Source organism: Protopterus annectens, chromosome 13.part0 (assembly GCF_019279795.1).
Source record: "Protopterus annectens isolate FY-2018-M chromosome 13.part0, PAN1.0, whole genome shotgun sequence".
In the NCBI taxonomy this organism is placed as follows: domain Eukaryota; kingdom Metazoa; phylum Chordata; order Ceratodontiformes; family Protopteridae; genus Protopterus; species Protopterus annectens.
Window position 1 is genome coordinate 608,300,231 of NC_056747.1, and position 23,156 is coordinate 608,323,386.

General features: G+C 37.3%; 2 protein-coding genes across 2 annotated transcripts in view; one reads left to right on the forward strand and one right to left on the reverse strand.

Moving 5' to 3' along the window:
* PRR11 (proline rich 11) overlaps positions 1–6,561 on the reverse strand; it is an 868,944-nt gene extending 862,383 nt beyond the window's left edge. Inside the window, exon 1 of the mRNA XM_044054274.1 lies at positions 6,502–6,561. The gene's annotated coding sequence lies outside the window, so the exon portion shown is untranslated. The remainder of the gene's footprint in view (positions 1–6,501) is intronic.
* Positions 6,562–6,976: 415 nt separating this feature from the next.
* The window catches only part of SKA2 (spindle and kinetochore associated complex subunit 2), a 994,265-nt gene continuing 978,085 nt past the window's right edge, over positions 6,977–23,156 (forward strand). Inside the window, exon 1 of the mRNA XM_044054275.1 lies at positions 6,977–7,133. Within this exon, the coding sequence (XP_043910210.1) occupies positions 7,029–7,133 (105 nt within the window). The 5' untranslated portion in view covers positions 6,977–7,028. The remainder of the gene's footprint in view (positions 7,134–23,156) is intronic.

A 23,156-nucleotide genomic window follows, 5' to 3' on the forward strand; every position in this document is an offset into this window, starting at 1 on the left:
ATAAAAAAGGCTAGCTTGGACAGGCGTCAAAAGGTGACCAACTGAACAGACATCAAAAAACATATAATTAATGAGGTGGTGTAATACTGAAAATACAATTCTAGATACATTGTGATTTAAGCTTTAATATGCTAGAAATTGATATTTGTTCGTTAATGCCAGGCCGCATAGTGGCATTCAACCTAAGTTGCCACAAACATTCCTTGGCTTCAAGTATCATTTTTTCATCACCACCGTTGTGTCTTTTATTAGATGTTCTGTCGATAACAAAAAATAAAAATCTTTTAAAATTGGGACAATTAATACTGTGGTTATAGAGGGCACTAGTCGTTTTGTGTTTTTTAATGTCACGTAAATGTTCAGTAATTCGTGTTTTTAATTTTCTGATCGTTTTTCCTATATAAAATGCTTGACAGGCTGTGCAAGATGCTGCATATACCACCATAACTGAATTACAGTTACACAACCCTGGACGTCAGAACAGTCACAACCAACATTTACACAGGCATTACAACAATCCGTCACACAGAACCTACTCGTGGCAGAGATAGATATTACAAATTCAATTAATTTTGATTTTAATAGGGATAATATTAACCCTTGTTCTAATTCCAACACTGACACACCTAACCCTGCTTCAGATACACAGGAAAACGTTGAGTCGTCTGTGACGGTTTGTAATCTCAGTGAGAATTGTTTTGAAGAGGCACTCAGTAATATTAATGCTGATTGCTCCATAACTTCTTTTTCAGGTTTTAATTTATACAATTTCACAGGACATAAATTTGATAAGAATTACTTACAACTGTTTAGTAAAGGTTTTACCTTTGTACCTACCTTTAAATTAGACATAGGGAAAGTGTTGACAAGCCTTAAAATCTATACTAGGCTTTTAAATTTAAAAATATTTTTTCACAATTCAGGTGATCCTTTACAAAACTCTAGGTATCGGAGTCTTAAACGTCACAGTACCTTTATACCCCCTCAGAATTGTATGATACAGATCTTTGAAAAGTTATGTGAAACTCAAATTAGAAGAATTTTTTAGTAACAACACTATTAATAAGTATAATTTGACACCAGCAGAGAATTTTTGTCTCAAAGAACTTACTGGATCAGACAAATATAGAATAATGAAACCCGACAAATGTGGGGGTGTGGTTATTATGCTTAGTTCTAATTATTGTAACAGGATGTCAACACTTTTGGATGATAATGAAACATACCAAAAAGTTAGTAGGCACGAGATTAACAAAGCATACACTAAGATAGATTGGCTGCTCTACGAATTTTTGATGAATGTGAGAATTGATCAACAAACTTTCAATTACATTTCGGTGGAATTTCCAATTACACCATCTATATTTGGGATTCCTAAAATTCACAAACATGTCAACAATCCCCCATTCAGACTCATAGTGTCAGCGAAAGGTTCAAAGACTGAAGCATTAGCAGCTTTTATAGATTTCAAGTGCAAAACCATTTTGAACTCTATACCACATATTCTAAAAGATTTGTGGCACTGTCTACATCTAGTAAGACAATTTATGAATAATTTTGACTTCAGAATTGAATTTATAATGGCTACTGTGGATGTTGTTAATCTATTCACTGTTATTCCCCATGGCGAAGGTCTTGACATGTTTGAAGCGTGTCTCAACAAATATTGTAAACACAACGGTTCTGACAATCGACTGTTAACTGAAATGTTAGAACTTGTCTTGGAGAATAATTTTTTATTTATTTTTTTAACAACAATTACTTTAGACAAACTAAGGGTGTAGCTATGGGGGTCAGATGTGCCCCCATTTACGCCAATTTAGTTTTAGCCTTCTGGGAATCTAAGTTTGTTTTTACTAGTAGATTTTGGAACAAGGTGTTACTATACTTACGTTATTTAGATGATATTCTTATTTTTTGGAGAGGAACTGAAGACGAATTTAATGAATTCATAATGTTTTTGGGAGAAACCACGAGTTTTCTTAAATTTACAAGTCATGTGTTTGTCAATAATGTTCAATTTTTGGATATCATGCTTTCTATAGGCAATAATAAATTTGAGTCAGGTATTTATAGGAAGAAAACATATTCCAATTCTTTTCTACACTTCGACAGTTGCCACCCGATGCATCAAAAGAAGAATTTAGTTAAAGGACAAATGGTCAGATTGTCTAGAATTGTTAGCAACGACGAAGTTTTTGAACAGGAATTGAACAAACTTATGAGTATGTTTTTGGCCAGAGGATATCCTGTTGAATTTGTTCAAGAGATTAGTAAAGAAATTATAATAAAAAGGTCTACACTATATAAACCGATTATTTCTCAAGATACTAAACTTAACATTAGTACGAATTTAGTAACATCAAGACATGACACTTTCATTTTACCATATAACCATTGTTCTCAACAGATTGTCAATGTTATATATGAATCTTGGATTAGTGTTTTAGAATTAAATCCAGAACTCATGGATATTTTGGGTAATACACCCAAAATAACTTTTAGTAGAGGTAGAAATTTAAAAAAACTGTTTGAACAATGTATTAACAATGACTTGTATAGGAAGTCTAAGATGAGTAAATGTGGAACATGCCATGTCTGTAGATTTATTAACGATGGTCCATATCTTTCTATCAATAATTACGTTAAGACCATCAGATGTCCAGGGTTGTGTAACTGTAATTCAGTTATGGTGGTATATGCAGCATCTTGCACAGCCTGTCAAGCGTTTTATATAGGAAAAACGATCAGAAAATTAAAAACACGAATTACTGAACATTTACGTGACATTAAAAAACACAAAACGACTAGTGCCCTCTATAACCACAGTATTAATTGTCCCAATTTTAAAAGATTTTTATTTTTTGTTATCGACAGAACATCTAATAAAAGACACAACGGTGGTGATGAAAAAAACGATACTTGAAGCCAAGGAATGTTTGTGGCAACTTAGGTTGAATGCCACTATGCGGCCTGGCATTAACGAACAAATATCAATTTCTAGCATATTAAAGCTTAAATCACAATGTATCTAGAATTGTATTTTCAGTATTACACCACCTCATTAATTATATGTTTTTTGATGTCTGTTCAGTTGGTCACCTTTTGACGCCTGTCCAAGCTAGCCTTTTTTTATATACATTTCATAGGATGTATTTTTTATGCATTAACTATGATTATTTCACGTAATTTTAAATATAACTATTCATTTATTTACTCATTGATTCATACACTTTTAGAAATTTAATATATACATTAATTCATATTTATTATAGATATATATTTAATATCAATATTTTATACTATTCAATACAAATTTCATAGTTGTATTTAATTACATAGTACATTTCAACTAGAATATTTTACTAACATAAATTTCATATTTTCTATTTATTTACCATATTATAAATGTTATAATTAATAAGCATACTTAATTGTTTTTAATTCACAACATACATTTTATTTTTTTATTTAACATTATGTATTTCATGTATGTATTTATTTATTCATACATTATTATTATTTATATAATTCTAAATATACACACTTTTAAATAGATTAGGTTGGTCACTGCACAACATTTTAATACACAACTTTAACATTCATTATTTAATTTTGACTATCTACATAATACACAAATTTCTAACCAGTTTTTAATTTGTTTTTTTTTTTGTTTTATTGACAACAAATAGCTGTTGTTTTGGTTCATTTTACTTCTTAAGAGTTACAAATGCAGGAATCAAATCCTGAAATGAAGAAGTTTTTTTGCAAAACAAGTATTCATTTTTTAGATATGTATATATTTTTTAGATAACCATGTTTAGCAACAGTATTTTTTCGTCTTCTGCCTAAACACAATAATTAATTATTTAATTATGAATTCTAATCAATCAATTATTTAATTTATTGTTAAAATGTTTTACTATTTAAGGGATGATGATAGTTTGTTTTAGTACTCTGATGATGCCCTATACATTAGGGTGAAAGCGCTTAGTGTTTGTTCGTGGATGTTCTATTCGTTGTCGGTCCTGTCTACAATAAAGCAGAATTATTTGAAAACCAGGATTCAAGGTTCGCTGGAATTATTTGTTTTACAAGTTTCTACGTGTGTGGATTTCAGAATTCCACAATTAACACCGCTGACAATATACAAACTCTTCACACTGTCACTCAACAATCTCTGCACCTCGTAGAACAACGGCTAACTGAAAACAACTTGCTTCTCAACCCCAAAAAGACCAAGCTTCTCCTTTTCCTTTCAAAAAAACTCAATCCATCTAAAGAAATCTTCACCATCTCATCTTTAGATAATACAGTTATCACCGCCGACTCAAACACCAAATTGCTTGGCGTTACTATAGAAGACCAGTTAAAATTTGAGCTACATATCTTAAACTACATCAAAAAGTCCAAGCAAAAAACTATGCCTTTTATACTGCAACAACAAATATACCTAACAAATCTACACCTATTCTGGCTCAAGCATTTATTCTTCTATCCTTGCTATATGCTGCTCCCATACTTACTAACCTCTAAAATAATCTCAACCAAAACAGAAGCCACCTATAACAAGATAGTCAGATTTGCAGCCAGTAAAGGCTACAAATCCCATCACTGTATATCCCTGAAAAGTTCAGGATGGCTTGACCTCCCCCCACACACTTCAAATATGAAAACTACAAACTGTACACAGCATCCTAAACAGCCCCAACTCCTGCCCTTACATCCATAACTACACCCTACACACCCAATTATGACCTCAGAATCACACAATAAAACCTACTTCAGGTGACCAATCCAAACAAAAATATTGGAAAAATACAGTCATTCAATTGCATACTCATGGAACAAACTTCCTGTAGATGAAAAAAACAGTGCTACTTTACTATACCTATCCCCAAAACAGACAGTGCACGTCACTACCACCAAATTTGCAATCTTTATTTCTGTTAATTCTGTCTGTAAGAGAGCTCCCTTTTTAGAGCTACATATGGTGCATCTAAGGTGGGTGCTCACCTTTACAAACGGCATTAAGCAGTCTGCAGATGTTACTGGATAGTGATATGAATCTCACGGATTCACTTTGAATCATTGAATGTTCAGAACATAGACGTTCTGATCATAGAGACCAGAACATCGAAGGTTTAAAGTGGAAGTGCCAGGTAAGTGAAATTGTAGAATTTTCGGTGTGTATGCAGGGCAGCAAGGTGCCCTGCATGTTGTGTGTGTGTGCCATCTGAGTGTTGGCATGGCAGGTAGGGTACGGGAAATCTCCCGTTTAGCGCTACCGCATATAGTGGTAAATGAGAGATTTCCCTTACCCCACTGTAGTGTGATCTCGGAGTTGGAATATTAAAGTGGGGGGTGCAAAGCCCCCCTGCATAAAATAGTTTTTGTAAGTTTTTTGGTTTTTGTTTGGTTCATTTTGAACCTTTGATGTTCCGGTCTAGATGATCAGAATGTCGATGTTCTGAACATTCGATGACTCAAAGTGAATCTGAATCTCACACAAACCTCTCAACCTCTTAGAGCAAGAAATCTGGGCAAAGCTATAAATAAAAGCGGGACAAAGGTCCAAAAATAAGGTCCATTTTTAAATATTGCTCTTACAAAGTTAGAAAGTTGACAGAATAACAGGTTTTGCATTAGTATGAATTTTCTGAAGGGTAAGGAGTCTGAAACTCAAATGTCTGTCATTATTTTCTAACTTCAGTCTTTAATGATTCGCCACAAAACCACAATTTTATGAAAACTGGTCCAAAACTATGAGGTAAAAAAATCTGGGCATTCTGTGAAAATCTGTAAAAATGAAAGGTATGATCATACATGCAAACGCTTGGTTCCAAGTTTCACGAATTTTGTGCTAGTCACAAAAGAATGTCAGATGGGCGTAGGTACCGTCAAACCATACACCCAATTGCTTTTTCAAAGAGGGGATCACTGTGCTTCAGTGGCCTCTCTTTTTGCTAATCTTCATGTGCCCTCTTGAAGACATTATTGTTAAAAAAGTTTAAACGTTCCAATGCGAACCTTTAATCTTCATCATCTATAAGTGGAATAAACAGATTACTAAAGATTTCTGTACAGCACCAGAACCTAGGACCAGACAGTTGTGGGAAATTAATCCAGTGCTGATCACGTGAAGTTTGAATTACTGCAACTAAAGCCCTATTTGTCAAGACCCACGATAGTTAAAACACATACTTCGGTGTTCTAGATTTGCACAGATCTTGCTTTTGTTCACAACAAACTATGACAACCTCGTACCTTTCCCTGTTTATTTAAATAATTACGTTTTTGTAACTTAGTTATTTTATCTATGTAAAAGAAAAAATAGAATCAAAATGCTTTGAAAAGCCTTCCAATTTCAATCAACTTTTTTCGTGTTAGCAAACGAAGATTTTACACCTTAGCTCTACACAGTATGATTTTTTTACTTAATGTTTTGACATATTAATGATACTACAATTTATAAATATGAAAGAAAGAAATTAAACTTACAGTCGAATAATAACGTATCCAAGTGAGAGGGCAGGAAGAATGTTTTTCAAAGTTAAAACAAAAAATAAAGACCCAATAAGGGAACGAATAAAAATATATTGGGAGATACTCTACATAGATTGGTTAATTTTGACAATAGCTGGGCTGAATAAACTTCAGTCCAATCAGGGGGCTGCTTTTCTACGAAGCAGGTAAGAAGTCCACTTATAGGAAAATATGCAAATAGTAGCAGTGCTGGTACAAAGACTACTATGTCTATTTGTTTGAAAGGGGACGCTTTTGTTTTCGAAAGGCTGCATTTTACATCGTTATATCCGCAAATCATTTAATTAACTTAAACAACTGTCAAAATCTACAAGTCCATTGTGTATAGTATTAAGACTACCCAATCAGCTCACCCATCGTATCTATTTCATCGAATCAAAGAGCACGACTCATAAACTCAATTAATCTGAACAGCGCACCAGTCTCTAAACGGCCATCTATAACCAACCAATTACAATAGAAACTCTACTGACAGCTACCCAATGACAACTGCTGTTTTATGTAGGCCTGCTGCAGCGTTTACTGGGCTGCTTGAGGAATGTAAACTATTCAACATGGAGACCACAGTCAATAAGCTAGAAGCGATGGTGAGTTGTGGTTTTTCTAAGAAAAGCAATGAAAAACATGTTTTTCTTATTCCGTTTCACTTTTGTCTTGTGTAAATTCATTGTCGAATATCGCAGCAAGACTGTTTTCTACTGAATATGGTGGAAACTACTGTAACCGCTGCATGCTGTTATTCTGCAAAATTCCGGAAAAAAAAAACGTTCGTTAAAAGGTAGTGCATTGCAGTGCTTGGGAGGAATGATAATCCCGATAATTTTAATAATTAGAAAGACGTTTGCCTACAGTCTGTATTTACTCTTTTCAAATACATTTTATTTAAATCTGCAGCTCGCGCTCTGATTGATCTGCATCCGGGTAACAATTTGCAAAAATGGCGGGAGATGCAGAAGGGAAAGCATTTTATGCAAGAAGCAATGTGGAGTTTTGGTGACAGAGTGAATTAATCTTATGCTAATTTATTTGGAACTGCCATCTTCCTGTTCCTGGTAGTTAACATATTGCAGAAGGACAACTGCCCTCATGTTTACATTATTATTCCTTTTTTCTTGTTTTTTTTTTTTAATCCGTTTTTTCCGGAAGGGTGGTTAACGATAACCACTTACTGTCCTGCTGTAGAATGCCATCAGTTAGGCTTCGATCAGCTAAACTTGCAAATATTAAGTCTTTGGCAACTTCTGTTTAAACTTGCGAAAATTGGCCTGTAATCCTTTCGCAGTATTGGTTTAGTAACACTGATATTATTTTAAGGTTGACCTTCGCTGTTCTGCTTCGTCCAAATAATACAGTAGTGGGAGTTAAAAAAAAAAAGTGCCTTAATGTTGGTGTGTCTAGGTCCTATTGAATGTCCATAACTTAAGGTCATGAGAATCAAACGTCCGACCACTTGACGTGTTCTAGGTTAATTATCCCAATTGCTGTTTTTTAGATGCCAGTAATGGAAACAAACTCCATCTCTAACCTGAACCGTATATGAAATTAGTATTTTATCCGTCCACGATGCTTATCTCCATCCATCTGTTTCAGTAAACAGGTCAAGGCCATGAGTCAATTTCCACGTGAAACAATTTAATTATTCCCTTAAAAATGAAAGGGAGTTGGAAACAGATCAAGGACATCTGAGTCAATTTCCACGTGAAACAATTTAATTATTCCTTTAAAAAGGAAAGGGAGATGGTTTTGCCGCACAAGGCGTTTTCTCCAAACCACGTTTTGGCTGGTTGATGAAAGTAGTAAGTACTACTATTCTTTCTTCCAGCAATTCATCTTATATTCACACGAGAGTCTTAAGTTTATAGGCCAGAGTGTTTGATTGCAACACGTGATTTATGCGTTATGCAAACATGTTCAACCCCCCCCCCCCGCTTAATTCATTTAATGTCAAATCTGATTGATATTGAATATATATTCAGTTTGAAAGCTCAGCGTGAGAAACAAATGTATATGTTTCAGAATATTAAACCTGTTAATATCAGAAATTCAACTAGTAGCACGCCCGCCTTTGGTGCTGGAAGATACAGTTGTGGGTAATGGTTATCTTGAATATACCGCTCTTTGGGTTGCTGGGCCAAGCAGAAACTCCAGCAACCGGAGGTGAAGATAGTAGCGCAAGTGGCCGTAAAAGATTTGACGGCTTTTACCGAAAAAAAAAAGAGGATGGGAAGTTTCCAGGTGCCCTGGCCAAGTTTCTCTTGGTCAGTATGAATACTCAATCGGGCCTTCCCTGAAAACTGGGACAAAGAAGAAATGCGTACGTTTTCACGCATGGTACTAAATTAAGAGGGGCGATTTGATTAGCAACACACTTGAACAGGTGTGCTTAGTTTGGATGTGGTATTCGTGATGGATAGTTGGCACGGTCAAGCATACTGTATCAGTCAAGTGACTTGAAAGAAAACAGCAAGTGAGAGCTATCGTGTGCTGAGCGTTAAAACGGCTGCTTTCAATGAATAGTGGATTCATGTGTGAGGGTATTTGAGTATCATACATGTCTGATTTTAGTGATCAGTAAATCTACCTTAGATGACAGCTTATGCATTATTTCAGTTCATTGACTTTTTAATGTAGACAGCTTGTTTATGTACCATTATTTCTACATCTGACTAAACATTTGTAATGTAGTTATTGGTTGGTTCTGGCTTTATGAATGAAGGGTATAAGAGCCCTTACAAGCCTAGCTAATAGAGCCCTGTTTTTACCCAATGTATGACCCCTAGGGACAAGAGAATGGCATGAATTTGTACATGTGCATTGAGTTTATTGCCCCTGTTCATAGGTGTGTACTAAGCCAGCGGCACTGGATCCTTTACAAGCCTAGCCTGTAGAAATGCCCTGGCATCATGCCGCTTGTAGTTCCTGGTGCCTCTGTCAAGTAGAGACACTGGAGTGTTTCCTGGGATGAACTTTCTATTTTCCATCCAGTCATCAAGGTTTCTCTTGAACAGGGCCAATGAGGTGCTCTGCTTGACATGTATGGGAGGTCTATTCCAGAGCATGGGCAGTCTCTGGGTAATGAACCTGCCCCTCCAGCATGTTCTGTTGATTGTGATAATGAGGCTGAGGTCTCTGGATTGTGTGGTGCGGAGGGATTGGTATTTCTTTAGGTGTAACATTTCTAACAGCTGGGAGAGACATGGCTTTTAAGTCTTGCAGAGATCGCCACTTAATAGACGATATGAGACGGAGAAAAGCTGGAGTTTTGAGTCTGGCCACGTAGGGCATGTGTTTAAGGGATATATGCACTACACTAGATGTGAATTTGTGATTCTGCATGCATTGATCCAAATTGTGTTTGAAGATGGCGAGGGAAGGTCTGTGCTTAATGTGACTAGAAAGCTTGCTCAACCAAAAGGGGGCAATCTCTGAGAGACGTGTCTGTCTATCCAGCATGTTTTGTTTGAGTTGCTGAGTAAGTTTATATCCCCAGATGGGGTGACCCTTGTGCTGTTTGACTTGGCAGATGTGTAGCAGCTTCATCAAGGTTGAATTTGCGAGTGCCTGAGAGACCAAGTAAAGGGACAGGGCTTTTAGTCTATCCACATAGGTGATGTTGTTTACACCCTGTATTTTCTTTGTGAGGAACCTCTGAAGGCGCTCCAGGTGCTTTAAGTGCCTAATCAGATAAATGCCAAAATGGGGCAATGTACTTGATTATTGTTGTAATTAATTTCCAAGGGGTGCTGCAAATTCCCCTTTCATAGATCCCCTAGTGCAGGATCTGTCCAGAGGGTTTGGCATCCAAGCCAATTGTTTTCGCCAGCCTCCTGTCAGTGATTTTTGGAGTGGTCCTAACACCTTCTCTTAGATGCCCACCTATTTCACTGTGGGGTCTGTCCTTTTTCTATTTCTCCTACCATTCTGCATCATGTTCCCATGGCCAGCAGAAGCTAACTACCATCACTGACTTTGGAGGCCATGCCTGTGTCGCCCTATACTGATCCCTGATTTGTGTGACTGTGTCCTTGCCTTCAAGTGGGGAATCAGTGGTTAAAAAAAACATGTGGGACACATTCCCATCCTCTCTTGCTCATCAAACACACAAGCTTCTAATCAGATTTGGGTTATAGTCGGAACTTTATCCCTCAACACCACTGGCAAGGCAGAATCTTGTTTTCTGTTTATTTTGTGCTGCAAGTATTGGGTCTGATGGTTCAGTATAGTTCTGTATATCCTTGTGCAGATATACTCATGTATTGAGATCAAAATGCTATATACAGAGTATTTAAACTGGTCCTACCATTCTTTGTTATTGGAGATGCAGATGATGCATTTGTTATAGTAAGGTTATTTTTATTTTTTGCTAGGAAGCAGTGTTTGTTGTATTTTCTTGGAGCATATGGAGTTTAGTTACGAAGGCTGAACATTAATGGATTTTTGTCGCAGTAAAGTTAATTGTACATAATTTGCCACTTGTCTTCATTTCAATGTTAATTATAGAGGTGTCTTGCCCTAGTCAGTCATAGTAACAGTAGCTTAATGATTTCCCCACGGTGGTGGTGCTGCGGTAGTGTTGTCGCCTCACAGTAAGTTGCTGTCCGGTTCGATTCTCAGCTAGAGCGTCTTCTGCGTGGAGACATGCGTGAATGGGCGTACCTTCGTTGAAGGTTGTGCGTCAGGGCTGGTAACTCGGCACGTAAAAATCGACTACCAGTCATTAGCGGACCGGAGTTCCGTTGTGGCGACCCCTAACCGGGAAAAGCCAAAAGATACAACAACAACATGATGGGTTAAAATATGTATTGATGGCCAAGTGGTGGGCATACCAAAAAGTTTTTTGAATGGAGTGGTTTATGAAGAAAATCTTGGGTAGTGAGAGCTGGCATCCGTACAGGTATTGCTGTGGTTTTTGAGACTAACATGGGGTTCAGTTGCTGTTTACTGACTAATTACAGAAGAGGGTGAAAGAGGAAGTCCCCCACCAACCTCTGCACAGACTTCTTGGTTTGTTTTGAAAGGGGTTAACCCAGGTATTTGAGGGATGGGCTTTGTTGTACACTGCTGTACTTCTACTGTGGTGTTTTTATTTTAAAGCTAATTTACCTCTGTTTCCTTAAGTAGAATTAGTTTTTTTTGTGTTGCACAAATGAAAAAATGTGCACTGTTTGTTTTAAAAATGTGTTTTGAGTTTCTTGTCATTTTAGGTAAACTCATAAATGGCATAATTGAGTTATGAGGTCAAGAAAAGCTCTCTGTGTAGAGGAGTTTTTGGAGGGCAGTTTCTACATATTTTAGAGTTTGTGTCTCTTAGTCTGAAGTGACCAGTGTGTTTTGCATAGATAGTCAGGATGTGATTGCTTCAGTGTCTAGAGAGAAGTCTTTTTTTAGCCAATGACCTCCCTGTTTTGCATCCCAGATTCCTGTATGCATTATTCAGTAACTTTCCCTCATTGTATTAGGCTCTTAAAATTACGCCAATGTTTCGGTTTTGTTACTAAAAATGTCTTCCGTGGTCAGAAGTTTCTCTTGTGTTTTTAAAACTATCATGTATCAAGTTTCCAGTCCAAACCTTCTCAATCTTTTCTGCATCATTTGTTGCATGTGTTTTGTATAGTCTTCTGGAAGTCTCTCCTTTAGTTTTTCTGCAATGCCAATAGTATTAGCATTAAGGGTGATTTTAAGGTGGAGCCAGGTAAAGTCGCATTGTTTTAAGTTGCCTCTGAAGACACAGTCTTGAAATCAGTGCAGATAAGTGGGACAGCACTTGAAAATGGCAGATGATCACTCAGCATAAGTTTGTGTGGTTTTCTTTTTTTGCCTTTCTGACCTGCTCGCTAGAGCTTTTGGAAAGCTCTATCACTAAAAACGATAATGCCAAAAATAGATGGTCTACCGTTATTTTCTCCAAACTCTGTACAGAACTTCCACACCCTGCAAGGGACTGCAAACAAGACCTGCATATTCATAACCTTGGTGGGCCCAGAGAACATCTCTGTATCTTCATAGAAGAATCTACCTGCAACTGCTGTGGCCAATCTCTTACTCGACTTCACATTTAAATTAATTCAGTCTTCATATTGCCCACCTCTAGCACATAACGCTATAGCAAAAACAACTTATTCTCAATGCGCTGTACAGAGGCTCTACTGTCCATATCCTATTTCAACAAGTTAGCTGGAAAAAGCCTTTTTAAAACTTACCCCTACAGCATGGAACTTGCTACCTTAAGATATTCATAACCACAGGAATGAAGTATTCCATTTAAAGTTATATAACTTTTTTTTAACCTGCAAGTGCCAAATGTTTTGACAGTGACTAAATCGAACCCATGCTGCGTAGTTCATATTTGCAGGGCTAAACACTATTTTGTTTCTGAACTGCATTGTTATAGTTGTTTGTGGTACATGCATACTCCCTTTCTAGTCTTTCTTTAATCTCTTCTAACTAGCTATTTTTTCTACAAACCTGTAAGCTGCTACATTAAACAATACCTCAGTGTGACCGTATTCATTTGTATCTTCCATATGTTACTCTGTTTTGCAAATGAACTGTCATACTCTTTATTTTATTATTTATTTATTTTTTTCTACAAACTTGTGAATGCCTATAACAGCCCAGGTCATGTCTGAAAATGGTTTGTGGGCCACCCCATCTACCTGGTAACAAAGTTAATTGATGGTACTCATTCATTTTGTTATGTTTGTAGAGGGGTGCACTAACTTGGTATAAATCTTTTCATACATTTGTTGCAATGTTAGCATTAAAATAGCAAACTCTAAATCCCTTGGTGTCATTGCTTGTAGCACTTTTTAAGCATTTGTAAATTCTATTATAAGGAACACTCGTACACTGTAAAAAAATAAACAATTCAGTTAATATCTGTTTCACATAGTGGTCATTTTCCTCCTCCACTGTACAGTCCTGTTCTTGATGTGGATGTATAGCATTTTCTTGCACTGTTCCAAAGGTATTTGGTGTTGTGTATTCCATCATTTCTTTCATCAACTTAACTTTTGGTTGCTTTTATTCATTTTTAGTTTTGGGGGGGGGGGTGAGGGCATTAATGTTGTGTTTTGACTTCAAGTTTACTGGTCCAACTTTTAGATGGATGTATGGATATTATGTAGAGCAGGAATATGTGTGAAAGGTTTTGTTTCACTGCCATACTTGGTTTACAGTTGAGCAAACACCTATGCTTTTACAATGATTCCTTTTTGAGAATGCAAAGAGCAAGTTGCCAGTTGCAAGCCACAACCCTTCTTCCCACCGCTTCACGATTATATGTTATGAGAGAAATGTTTGTGTTCATCACCCCAACAGTTTTTATTGAAGATGTAAGAAAACATTAAGACATGAGCATAGCAAAAGTACCTAAATATACCTAGAGTAATAAGTTGTCATGGAGTATATAATAAATACTGTCATGTGGATTACATAATCTTAGGAAAAACAAACATATTGTACTTTGGTAATCCAATGCTAGGGCAGGATTTAAAAGCATGTTCTTCATGTTCCTTGCCACATTTCTGAACTCTGGTGTTGACGTGATGTTCTCTCCATCCACAGAACAAAATGAGTATGATAATATAGGAGTATGGTCTTGTGCCTTGTAGGAGCCAACTTTGCTTTTTGCAATGGTATCAGTCCTAGCTGTAAAATCTTGAGTTATGTTTGTGCAGCTGATGAATAAGTGCTAATTTTGATTGGATATGTGATGTAGTCTTCCACTAGTGAGAAAGCATTTTGCAGTTTTTCTTCCTTCCTCAAGAATACCCCATGTGTTGTGCTGTTCCTTAGTTTGTACTAGTGAGAGAATTACAAGTACATAACATTGATTGCTGCTGCAGTGGCCTTGCCTGTGTGAGTTTTATCTTGATAAGGATATAATTCGGCCAGCTTCCAAAGCTCCAGGGCACTTTCCATGTGCTCAAACTGTTAGGTAGTTTGAGTTTAGTGTTTTAAAGTGCTTTTTACTGTTTCTGCAAAAAAACAACTTTAAAGAGTCATTGTATTTGTTGGCATTTGCTTGTTCCATGGTCAAGCCAAAATGGTGCCTGTCTCCCCAAGGAAAACACAGCAAATGCCAGCAAAAAAACAGTGTTAGTTCCCACAATTTGACCTTCCAGCTACAAAAGGAAAACGTTAAGCAAACAGCATTTGTCATCACAGCAGGCTTACAGTTTGCTTCAGGCAGTGGTGGGTGACACTGCTCTGGCCATTAGCTGTACCTGAGACCACTCACCTTTTACCCTGTGTCCTTCAGGTGCAGTATCTATAACCAGTATGGACTGAGGGGTTAGCCACTGGACTGAGGGGTTAGCCACATTATCTGGGGTCCCCTCAGTGGGCAAGGGAGAGCCGTTCTTGTTGGTCCTGGGAAAGGGAACAGGGAAGACATCCCTGTTTTTGTTAGAATGCTGTGCTTATCCTTGGGGAAGCTACTGCTGATATTGATAAAACTGTTGGTACCATTTTTCCTGTCAAAAAGAAACCGAAAATAAAACCTGTATCTACTCCTCCTCAAATTTCTTTAGACAGGAGTAGCTTACTGGGTGTGGCTCAGGGCTTAATTCCAGGTACTGCTCCTTCTTGTGAAGTAATTTCTGGTAAAAGAAAGATGTATACCTCCTTTCCTGAAGAAATTAAAGATCATACAGCTGGACAGGTGAGTGAAGGCGCAGATGCAGGGTTTTCTCCCCAGTTTTTAAATTCATATTCTGAGAATACCTCAAGTTTCTGACTCAAACTGGGTAGGTTGGGGGAGGGGGGTCTAGGGTGAGAGAGTTTCTAGAATGTGCCATTGTGCTCGGTGAGAGAAAACTGAGGATTCTCTGTCTCTTAAGAAAATAGATGCTGGTGGGCAAATTGGTATGATGAGAGAGATGATTTTTGAGCTATGATACACGGTCAGAATTGCCTAGACATGGTAAGGCCTTGCTCTGTCTAATTATGCTAGCTGCTAGAAAAGCAATTTCTAGAAAATGGTAATCGGAATCTAAAGCAACTGTACTAGAAGTAGTGAGTATAGTAACAGATAAAACAACTGGAATTGAGATCTTTAGAAAAGGGTAGGAGCAAACTACATAGGAAAAATGAGAATTGTGGGAACAATACATACAAGGAAGGAATGAGGTTTAAAAGAAGGCAGGCCTTAAATGAACTATTAAACCACAAAATAGAATACTGCTGTGGCCCCTAGTCAGGAACTGCAAGTAGCACCAACTCAAATAATGACGACAGTTTACCTAGGTTTCGTCTTTAATGAAACAGACTTCTTCAGAACAAACAAGTTCACACTCCCTAAATCAATGAATAAATACTCTTTCACTAATTACATTCAATTAATATACCCACCCTTCAATATAATATGTAAATAACTTGCCATCAACCTTAAAGTGTAATGCATACAACAATAACTCATATCTACTCTACTATAATAAATTTTTGTTCTTAAACATATATAGAACCATATAAAAACATGTATAAAAAACAAGTTAAGAACCATGTGACACACCATGCAACATAATTTAAACATATAAAACCTCCAACCTGAAAATTTTATAAAAAGAACAATACATGAATTATACAAAATTAAAAAGACAAATATTTGAAGACATAATAATACCTCAATATGTATAAACAAAATACATTTCAAAACTGATTCCATTTTGTGTATATATACACACCTACCCCCATTATCCCATAATATGTTTTAATTTTAATATGGGAGCCAAGCTTATATTTTCATTTAATGCCTGGAAACACTGTGGCATCCAACCTTAGTTGCCATTTCATTTCACATATATCAAGGTGCACGTCTAAGGCAGCACCTTGAACATCCTTTTTGATATGTTGTATTACACAAAATTTAAATTGATTACCACAATTTTGTTCTGTGTTTCTAACTAAGGCATTAGTACTTCTCATATGCTTAATGTCCAAAATATGTTCACTAATTCTTTCTTTAAAGATTCTACAAGTCTTTCTTATGTAGAAAGCTGGACACTGAGAACATTTTGCTAAATAGACCACATTTTTAGTGAAACAATCAAAATGCCCATATATATTAATGGGCACATCCACTACCTCTATCTTGGAACCAGTAACCAAAATATATGGACATACATTGCATCTACCACATTTAAAATTGCCTTTAACTCTATTCGAGTCACTATACATGTCTGACAGAAAATGGATCGGGCAAATTTTAAGTGTATAATGTTTGCACCTGAAAGTGTGTCGTCATGGTTTGTGATATAAAATGCTTGCAACTAGGATTGTGTCGGTGTGGTTTGTTTTCATTTATATATGTATGATTGTCTGTGTTGTAAGTAATGGTTTAATAAAGTTGATACTTTAAAAAAAATAAATAAAAAGGGCAGGCATTGAATAATTGCTTAGGTTATATGATACATGTATAGCAATACATGTAAAGTATAATATTTATAAACATGAATTTAATATAGTTGGATTGCTTTTATATAAATTTAAATTTGCTTATGTCAAGTGATAATTCAGTAAAGATGCTGCTACAGAAGGAATTTCCAGAATCTGCACCCATCTCCTGTTTCTCAAGTTTGGAAGATTGTGGTCCTGACAGTCAGCTCTCCAGCTTTGATTTCTCAGAAATTTTAATTGTCAGGCTCTTGTATAAAGGTTTGTTCTGACTAAATCTGGAAGTATGAAGAATGTTTTGCCTGCAGTTTCATCTTGTGAGGAAAAATCTGCTTTAAATTTTTTCTTCTATTCAAATAATCAATATTTCTCTAAATACCTCAAGTGTCTGGCTCTGGCTCTGATACTACTTCAAGGGCTTTGGCCACTGGTACTGTTTTGAGGATGTGTGCATGGCTGTGTTCTCAGATGATGATTAAAAAATGAGATTTTAAATTTCCTTTGGCCCCTCTGCTGCAAAGGTGATGAAAAAGTGTGGTGAAAGGGGTAAGCTGATACAGGAGGATCTTTCAGATTTTCATTCCTCCTTTTCAAAATTTCCAGGGAATTCTGTCAACTCCTCACCCAGTTTAGGTAAGAAAAATAAACAGTCTCCACAAAATGCAGGTAAACGGACATTGACTCATTCCCTCCAGTACAGCTCTTTTGAGTGTATACTGTTAACTCCCAGTGGGTGTGGCTTGAGCCTTTAAAAATGAAGTTATGGACCTTGCAGTTCAAAAAATATATTCATATGTCTGGAACAGTAAGTGTTACTAGAAAACTGCAAATGGCAAACTATTCATAATAATAAATTAATCTGTACATCAGTGGCATTCCTTCAGACTGGTGCTTCAAACTGAATTTTATAAGCCAAAGTAATGGCAGTGAATGTTAATTTTTAAATAAACAGCTTATGCTATCTTGGTAACCATTCAGTCAACACATAGTGCCAGTAGGATTTTTCTCGTACATCTGTGAGCTTTCATACAAGGCTATGCAGTTCTGTCTGTGTTACTTGAATGTTGAAATATTTAGAGAAATATTGAGTATCATTTGCATACTTTTATTTGTATTGCAGTGGTTTTCATATCTTTAGCCACATTAGAAAGGTCAGATGTTATAATACAGTTGTATGCTTTAAGATGAAGTCTTCTGATACCTTGTATGTAGCATGATTTTGGAATTGATGCAAATATGAACAAGCAGTATTTGACGCTTAGATGTGTCAGTAGGGGTTAACTGCAGAAACGCCTGGAGGAGTACTCTGCTTTAATGAGTTAAGAAAGTTTAAGAATTGTCAGAGGGCTTCCAAGGAGAATTCTGGAAACCCCCAAACCAAGGACATTTCAACAAGTCAGAAAAACTACCATTTTTTCAGTTCGGGAGTCTCTTGCCTGAAAGATGCCTTACACAAGCTGGGATCCCAAGAGAACATTCAAATGTCTTTCTTGACTTTCTCACAGGATTGTGTTTCTGGGATATCGGTCAGAGAGCACAGTACATAGAGCTTTCTTTCTTCTGCTGCTAAACCTATAGTTGGTTCTAATCCTATTATTTCTGATAAAGACAGAAAGGCTATTGACAAGTAAGTGTGTGTGTGTGCCTCTCCAACTTTGATTTTTCTGAATTTTTAATTGTCAGGAAAATGTCTGTCTAGAGCTATTTCTAGGGGTTTCTATGCTGTTTTAGTCACTGAGAGGGAATACCTCAGGATTTTGGGTTTCATGGCTTGTATGATTCTCATGATACCCTGACCAGACTCTCCATGAGAAAGATACAGTGGTATCTGAAGTCTCTTGGTCCCAGCACCATCACCCTTTGTCTTTTCTGATAACAAGTGCTGGAGCTTGTCAGAAAAACTACTTGGTGGAAACGAATATCCCTAAATCTAAGTCTCCCCTCTCTGTCCATGTTCCTATGCAGTTTCCCCTCTCTGTCCATGTTCCTATGCAGTTTCACCGGAGATTCCTCTAACTTTGCATTTTTATCCTTCCTGAAATTGCTCCCCAAGCAAGCCGTGTTGAACACCAAGAAAAAACACAAGCACATTCTTATAAAAGAGATGCTTGCACTGGTCAAGGTATCAAATTCTCTATCAGTTTTGGTCCCCAGGACCTATTAAAGTGTTACAATATGACTGTCATGTGGTACATCAACAGTAAAAGGGGAACCAGGTTGTACTCCCTCTGCAGACTAACCATGTTAGCTTGGAATATAGCTTCACAGCACTGTCTCATTTTATAAGCATCCTACATTCTATCGGAGCAAAAGTATGTGGCAGACAAGCTGAGCACCAGGGCAGATCTCTCAAATGGAAACTAGATCAGGGGGTCTTCCAAGATTTGATCCATCTGTGGGTATTTCCTTTAAGTAGACCTATTTGCCTCCTCAATTGGCTGGCAAGATTCTACTCCAAGCAAGAAGGCATAGAAGACCAGTTCTTTTTCTTAGCTTTGGATTGGAATGTTCCTGCATGCTTTTCTACCCTTTCCACTAATATCCAGGGTACTTGTGAAGTTTCAGAAGGAATCCCCCAAGATCATTGTAGTGGCTCCCTTTTGGCCCAGACAATCATGGTTCTCCCTTTCTTTGGCCAGGGGTAATTACCACAAGCGTCATTAAAGGAAAACTCCACCCTCTCATACAGTTTAAACTCAAATAGGTTTCTTTTTTTTTTTTTTTAAACTCAACTTCTCACATACTTTGCAGATAAATCGTCTCCACCTGTGTGACATGTCATAGACACAGTTAAATCTGTAGTTTACCCTGTCCGGTACTGCTGTCATTCTTAGATGGGTAATTAATCCTGCTAATGTCAGGAACACAACAGCTGATATAAAAAAAAGACAAAAAGCTGTGGAATTGTTTTTATTGCAGAGGGGAGGAGAACTTAACACTTCCTTTTCATAGCAAAACAAAGCATTTGGATCAGTTGGGTTTAAAGGCAATTATCAGCTCTTCTGACAAATTTTATATAAGCAGCACACAGTATTGAAATTCTAAGCTTTGGATGTTATTTATAATAGTGTGTGTTAAGATAACTTGAGTAACAGCAAAGATTTCTGTGACATTTAGAGAAAAGTCAGTAAATATTTTTTCTTGTAAAGTATAAATGCATTTACCATTTTCAACCCCCCCACACACACACACACACAAAAACAGGCCAGAAACGCAGAAGGAGAGTCCGGTGGCAACCCTATCAACTAGGTACACTGATACTGTTCATAAAAAGGTCTCTTTTGCTTTGTGTGACATCCTTTCAGAGGGGGGTGCATATCTGGTACATGCAGATCCATTGTAAGAGATTCCCACGAACTGTGAGTCGGTCCTTGTTGTCAGAGAGCAACCATAATATACAGCTGAATTTACTTTAACATACATTTACTATGTGCCCTAGCATTAAGAACACCAAGAAAAGGAAATCAGAAGTACTTAACTGTGGTTAAACACACACACACACACACACACACACACACACACACACACATTTGTACACATACTTTATATACATACACATATACAGAAACCCACACTAGTGTGTGTGCGTGCAATGTGTACATACAATTAATTGTTTATAATAAACATCATAGCATAGTTAAACATTATTAATGTATGCATTCCAGTAAATGTTGCTCAATGATTTACTTGGTCACTATGTGTTCCACATGCAATCTTGGTCAATGTCTTTCTGTCAGTATTTTTTATTTGTATTGATAAGTGCATTTAATAATTGTTATCTTTGCCAGTGTAGCTTATGTTGTGGCTGAAAACGGTCCTGGGACCAGTTCACTTTCCTGGTTACCAAAGTATAAATAAATACGAAATAGACAAAAAAAGAGGGGGGGATATGACAGAAATAATTGAGGAACTAGTAAAGCACATTTGAAGTCTGCATCATTCATGAGAGAGAAATCCTCACACTGAAAGCATTGGGAAGTGCAGACAGACTAAATTTAGAGTCCTAATACTTGTCACTTGTAAATGTACCACAAAGATTATTTACTGCAGTGAGAGTTTTCACACCTTAGCATGAGAGTGCGGGGGAGGGTGTATCAAGTTTGTTAGGACTACAAAATACTCCTCTTACAGACAACTGTTTTTATCTGCTTTCTTTTGTTGCAAGTAGCTAACAGGTATTTATAGCATAGAACAATCTCTGGCAGATAAATGAGGCTCAGTCAGGTAAACAGAGAAGCAGCTCTTTTACAGAAGGTGTGTTTTAGATGACAGTGCTTCACAGTCCTGCCATTATATTTTAATGGCATGAGAAAACAGCAACAGCTCCTTGTGACTGGCATGAGTCATATAAAGAAGACTTAAAATGTATTCTGGGAAGAAGGAAGGAAAGCAAGAAAATAAGATCATGTTACCAAGGCAAGCCCCATCATCCGCCATTTTGAGAGAAACACATTAAAATTATTAAAAAAAGCACTTGGAGTGATTATGAGGCATTTAAAATAGCTCAAAAACAAAAATACAATGAAAAAAATGTTTTTTGAGTTTTAGGGTGGAGTTTTCCTTTAAAAGGACAACAATGGGATTCCCTCTCTCTCTCTTTTTTTTTTTTCTCCCTATTTACTGTCCCTGCTATGAATAAACAACAAACAATACAGCATTTAAAATATTTTAAATTGACTGCTTCTCTCCACTAGAACAGTACCTTACTATGCTGTGGTGGTTTCACTTTCAAAAAACTTTTGTCCTGCATGGAAAAGCTTGCTGCAGTCTTCAGTTCACTGATGTCATCAAGGCCACTGAATACGGGTAGTTTTCTGGCTATTTCCCTCCCCAAACTGACATCACCACTACTGTCCTAAACACCCACCCATGCTGTGACGTCAGAGCTCCCTGGTCCTTCATCACTACTGTCCTAAACACCCACCCATACTGTGATGTCACAGCTCCCTGGTCCTTCCCCTATACAGAATGTAAAGGTTAAAACCAGGAATCTGTACACGAGTCAAGTCTCCTGCTGTGAGCTGTCAATCACAGCAGGTAACAGCTCAAATTACCCTTAGCACTTCGACAGCTAGGGAAGTTGGGTGTGAAGGAGATGGGAGATGAGTCAAAGTAGTACAGTTCAGGCTTCACAAAAGACTGGTTTAGCCATTCTAAAAATAAGCAGCAGTAAAACCACTTTGAAAAAATCTGATCTGCTATTGTTAATCCTCATTCATTCCTTACGCATGGGTGTCTGTTCTGAGCTCGGAACCGAGCCAGCCATTTTCCAAGCTTGCGTCAGCTTCAAACTCTCGAGCTAAACTCTTACCCACAATTCCCCTCTCCCTGTTACCTCAGGTTTCGTTGGCCAAGTTGCCATCCGGTCGTGTCAAGCTACTTCTCAGTCAGTTGTTTAATTGCTTTACAGATTACTTTTCTGTCAGAAAAGTTTATCTTTTGTTGTCCCTTGCCCTATCGCATCTAGCGTTCATAATTTCCTCGGGTTTTTTCTGTCCTTTACTTACCCTTTTTACAGCGAGGTAAACTTCTCCTTACCATCATTGGTAATCCTTTTCCCTTTCTCTTTCATACCTTTGGGTACTCTCTTGTACCATTGTTGGTACTTTTCTATTTGTTAATATGGCAGATAAAAGTTAGTCCGGGGTTTAAGTGGTGTTCTGATTGTGGACACAAACTGCCTACTTCTGATGCACACTCTTTGTGTTTATTGTTTGGGAGCTTCCCATTTATTTGTTGAACCACCTTGTACTATTTGTGAGAACTTTTCTAATAGAACTTTGTTAGAAAGAAAAAATAAGCTGATACTGAAGGGACTTCTAAAATCTCCCTTGTCAGAGGTCTCAACCCCTCCTAAAGCCCACAAGAAAATGGATGTTTCTGCTAAGGCTAAATCCTTGCCTTCGTTCTCACAAACCAAAACCTAAAAAGGCTAAAATTTTGACTCCGGAGCTCTCTGTCAGCCCCAGTGCTTTCGGTGCCCAGGGCCTTCGGCTCCATTAGTGATTTCAGCTCCGTCCTCTCCTGCAGCCTTATACAGATCGGCACCGAGGGGTTCCTCTGTTCAGACTACTGTATCGGCACCGACCGTTCAGTCAGCGCAGACCTTGACCGCGTCTGCTCCGAGATCTTCCTTGGAACCGAGGCCTTTATTGTTGACTCCAGTTTTGTTGGTTCCAGCTTTGGCACCGACAACCACTTCGGCACCGATCCCT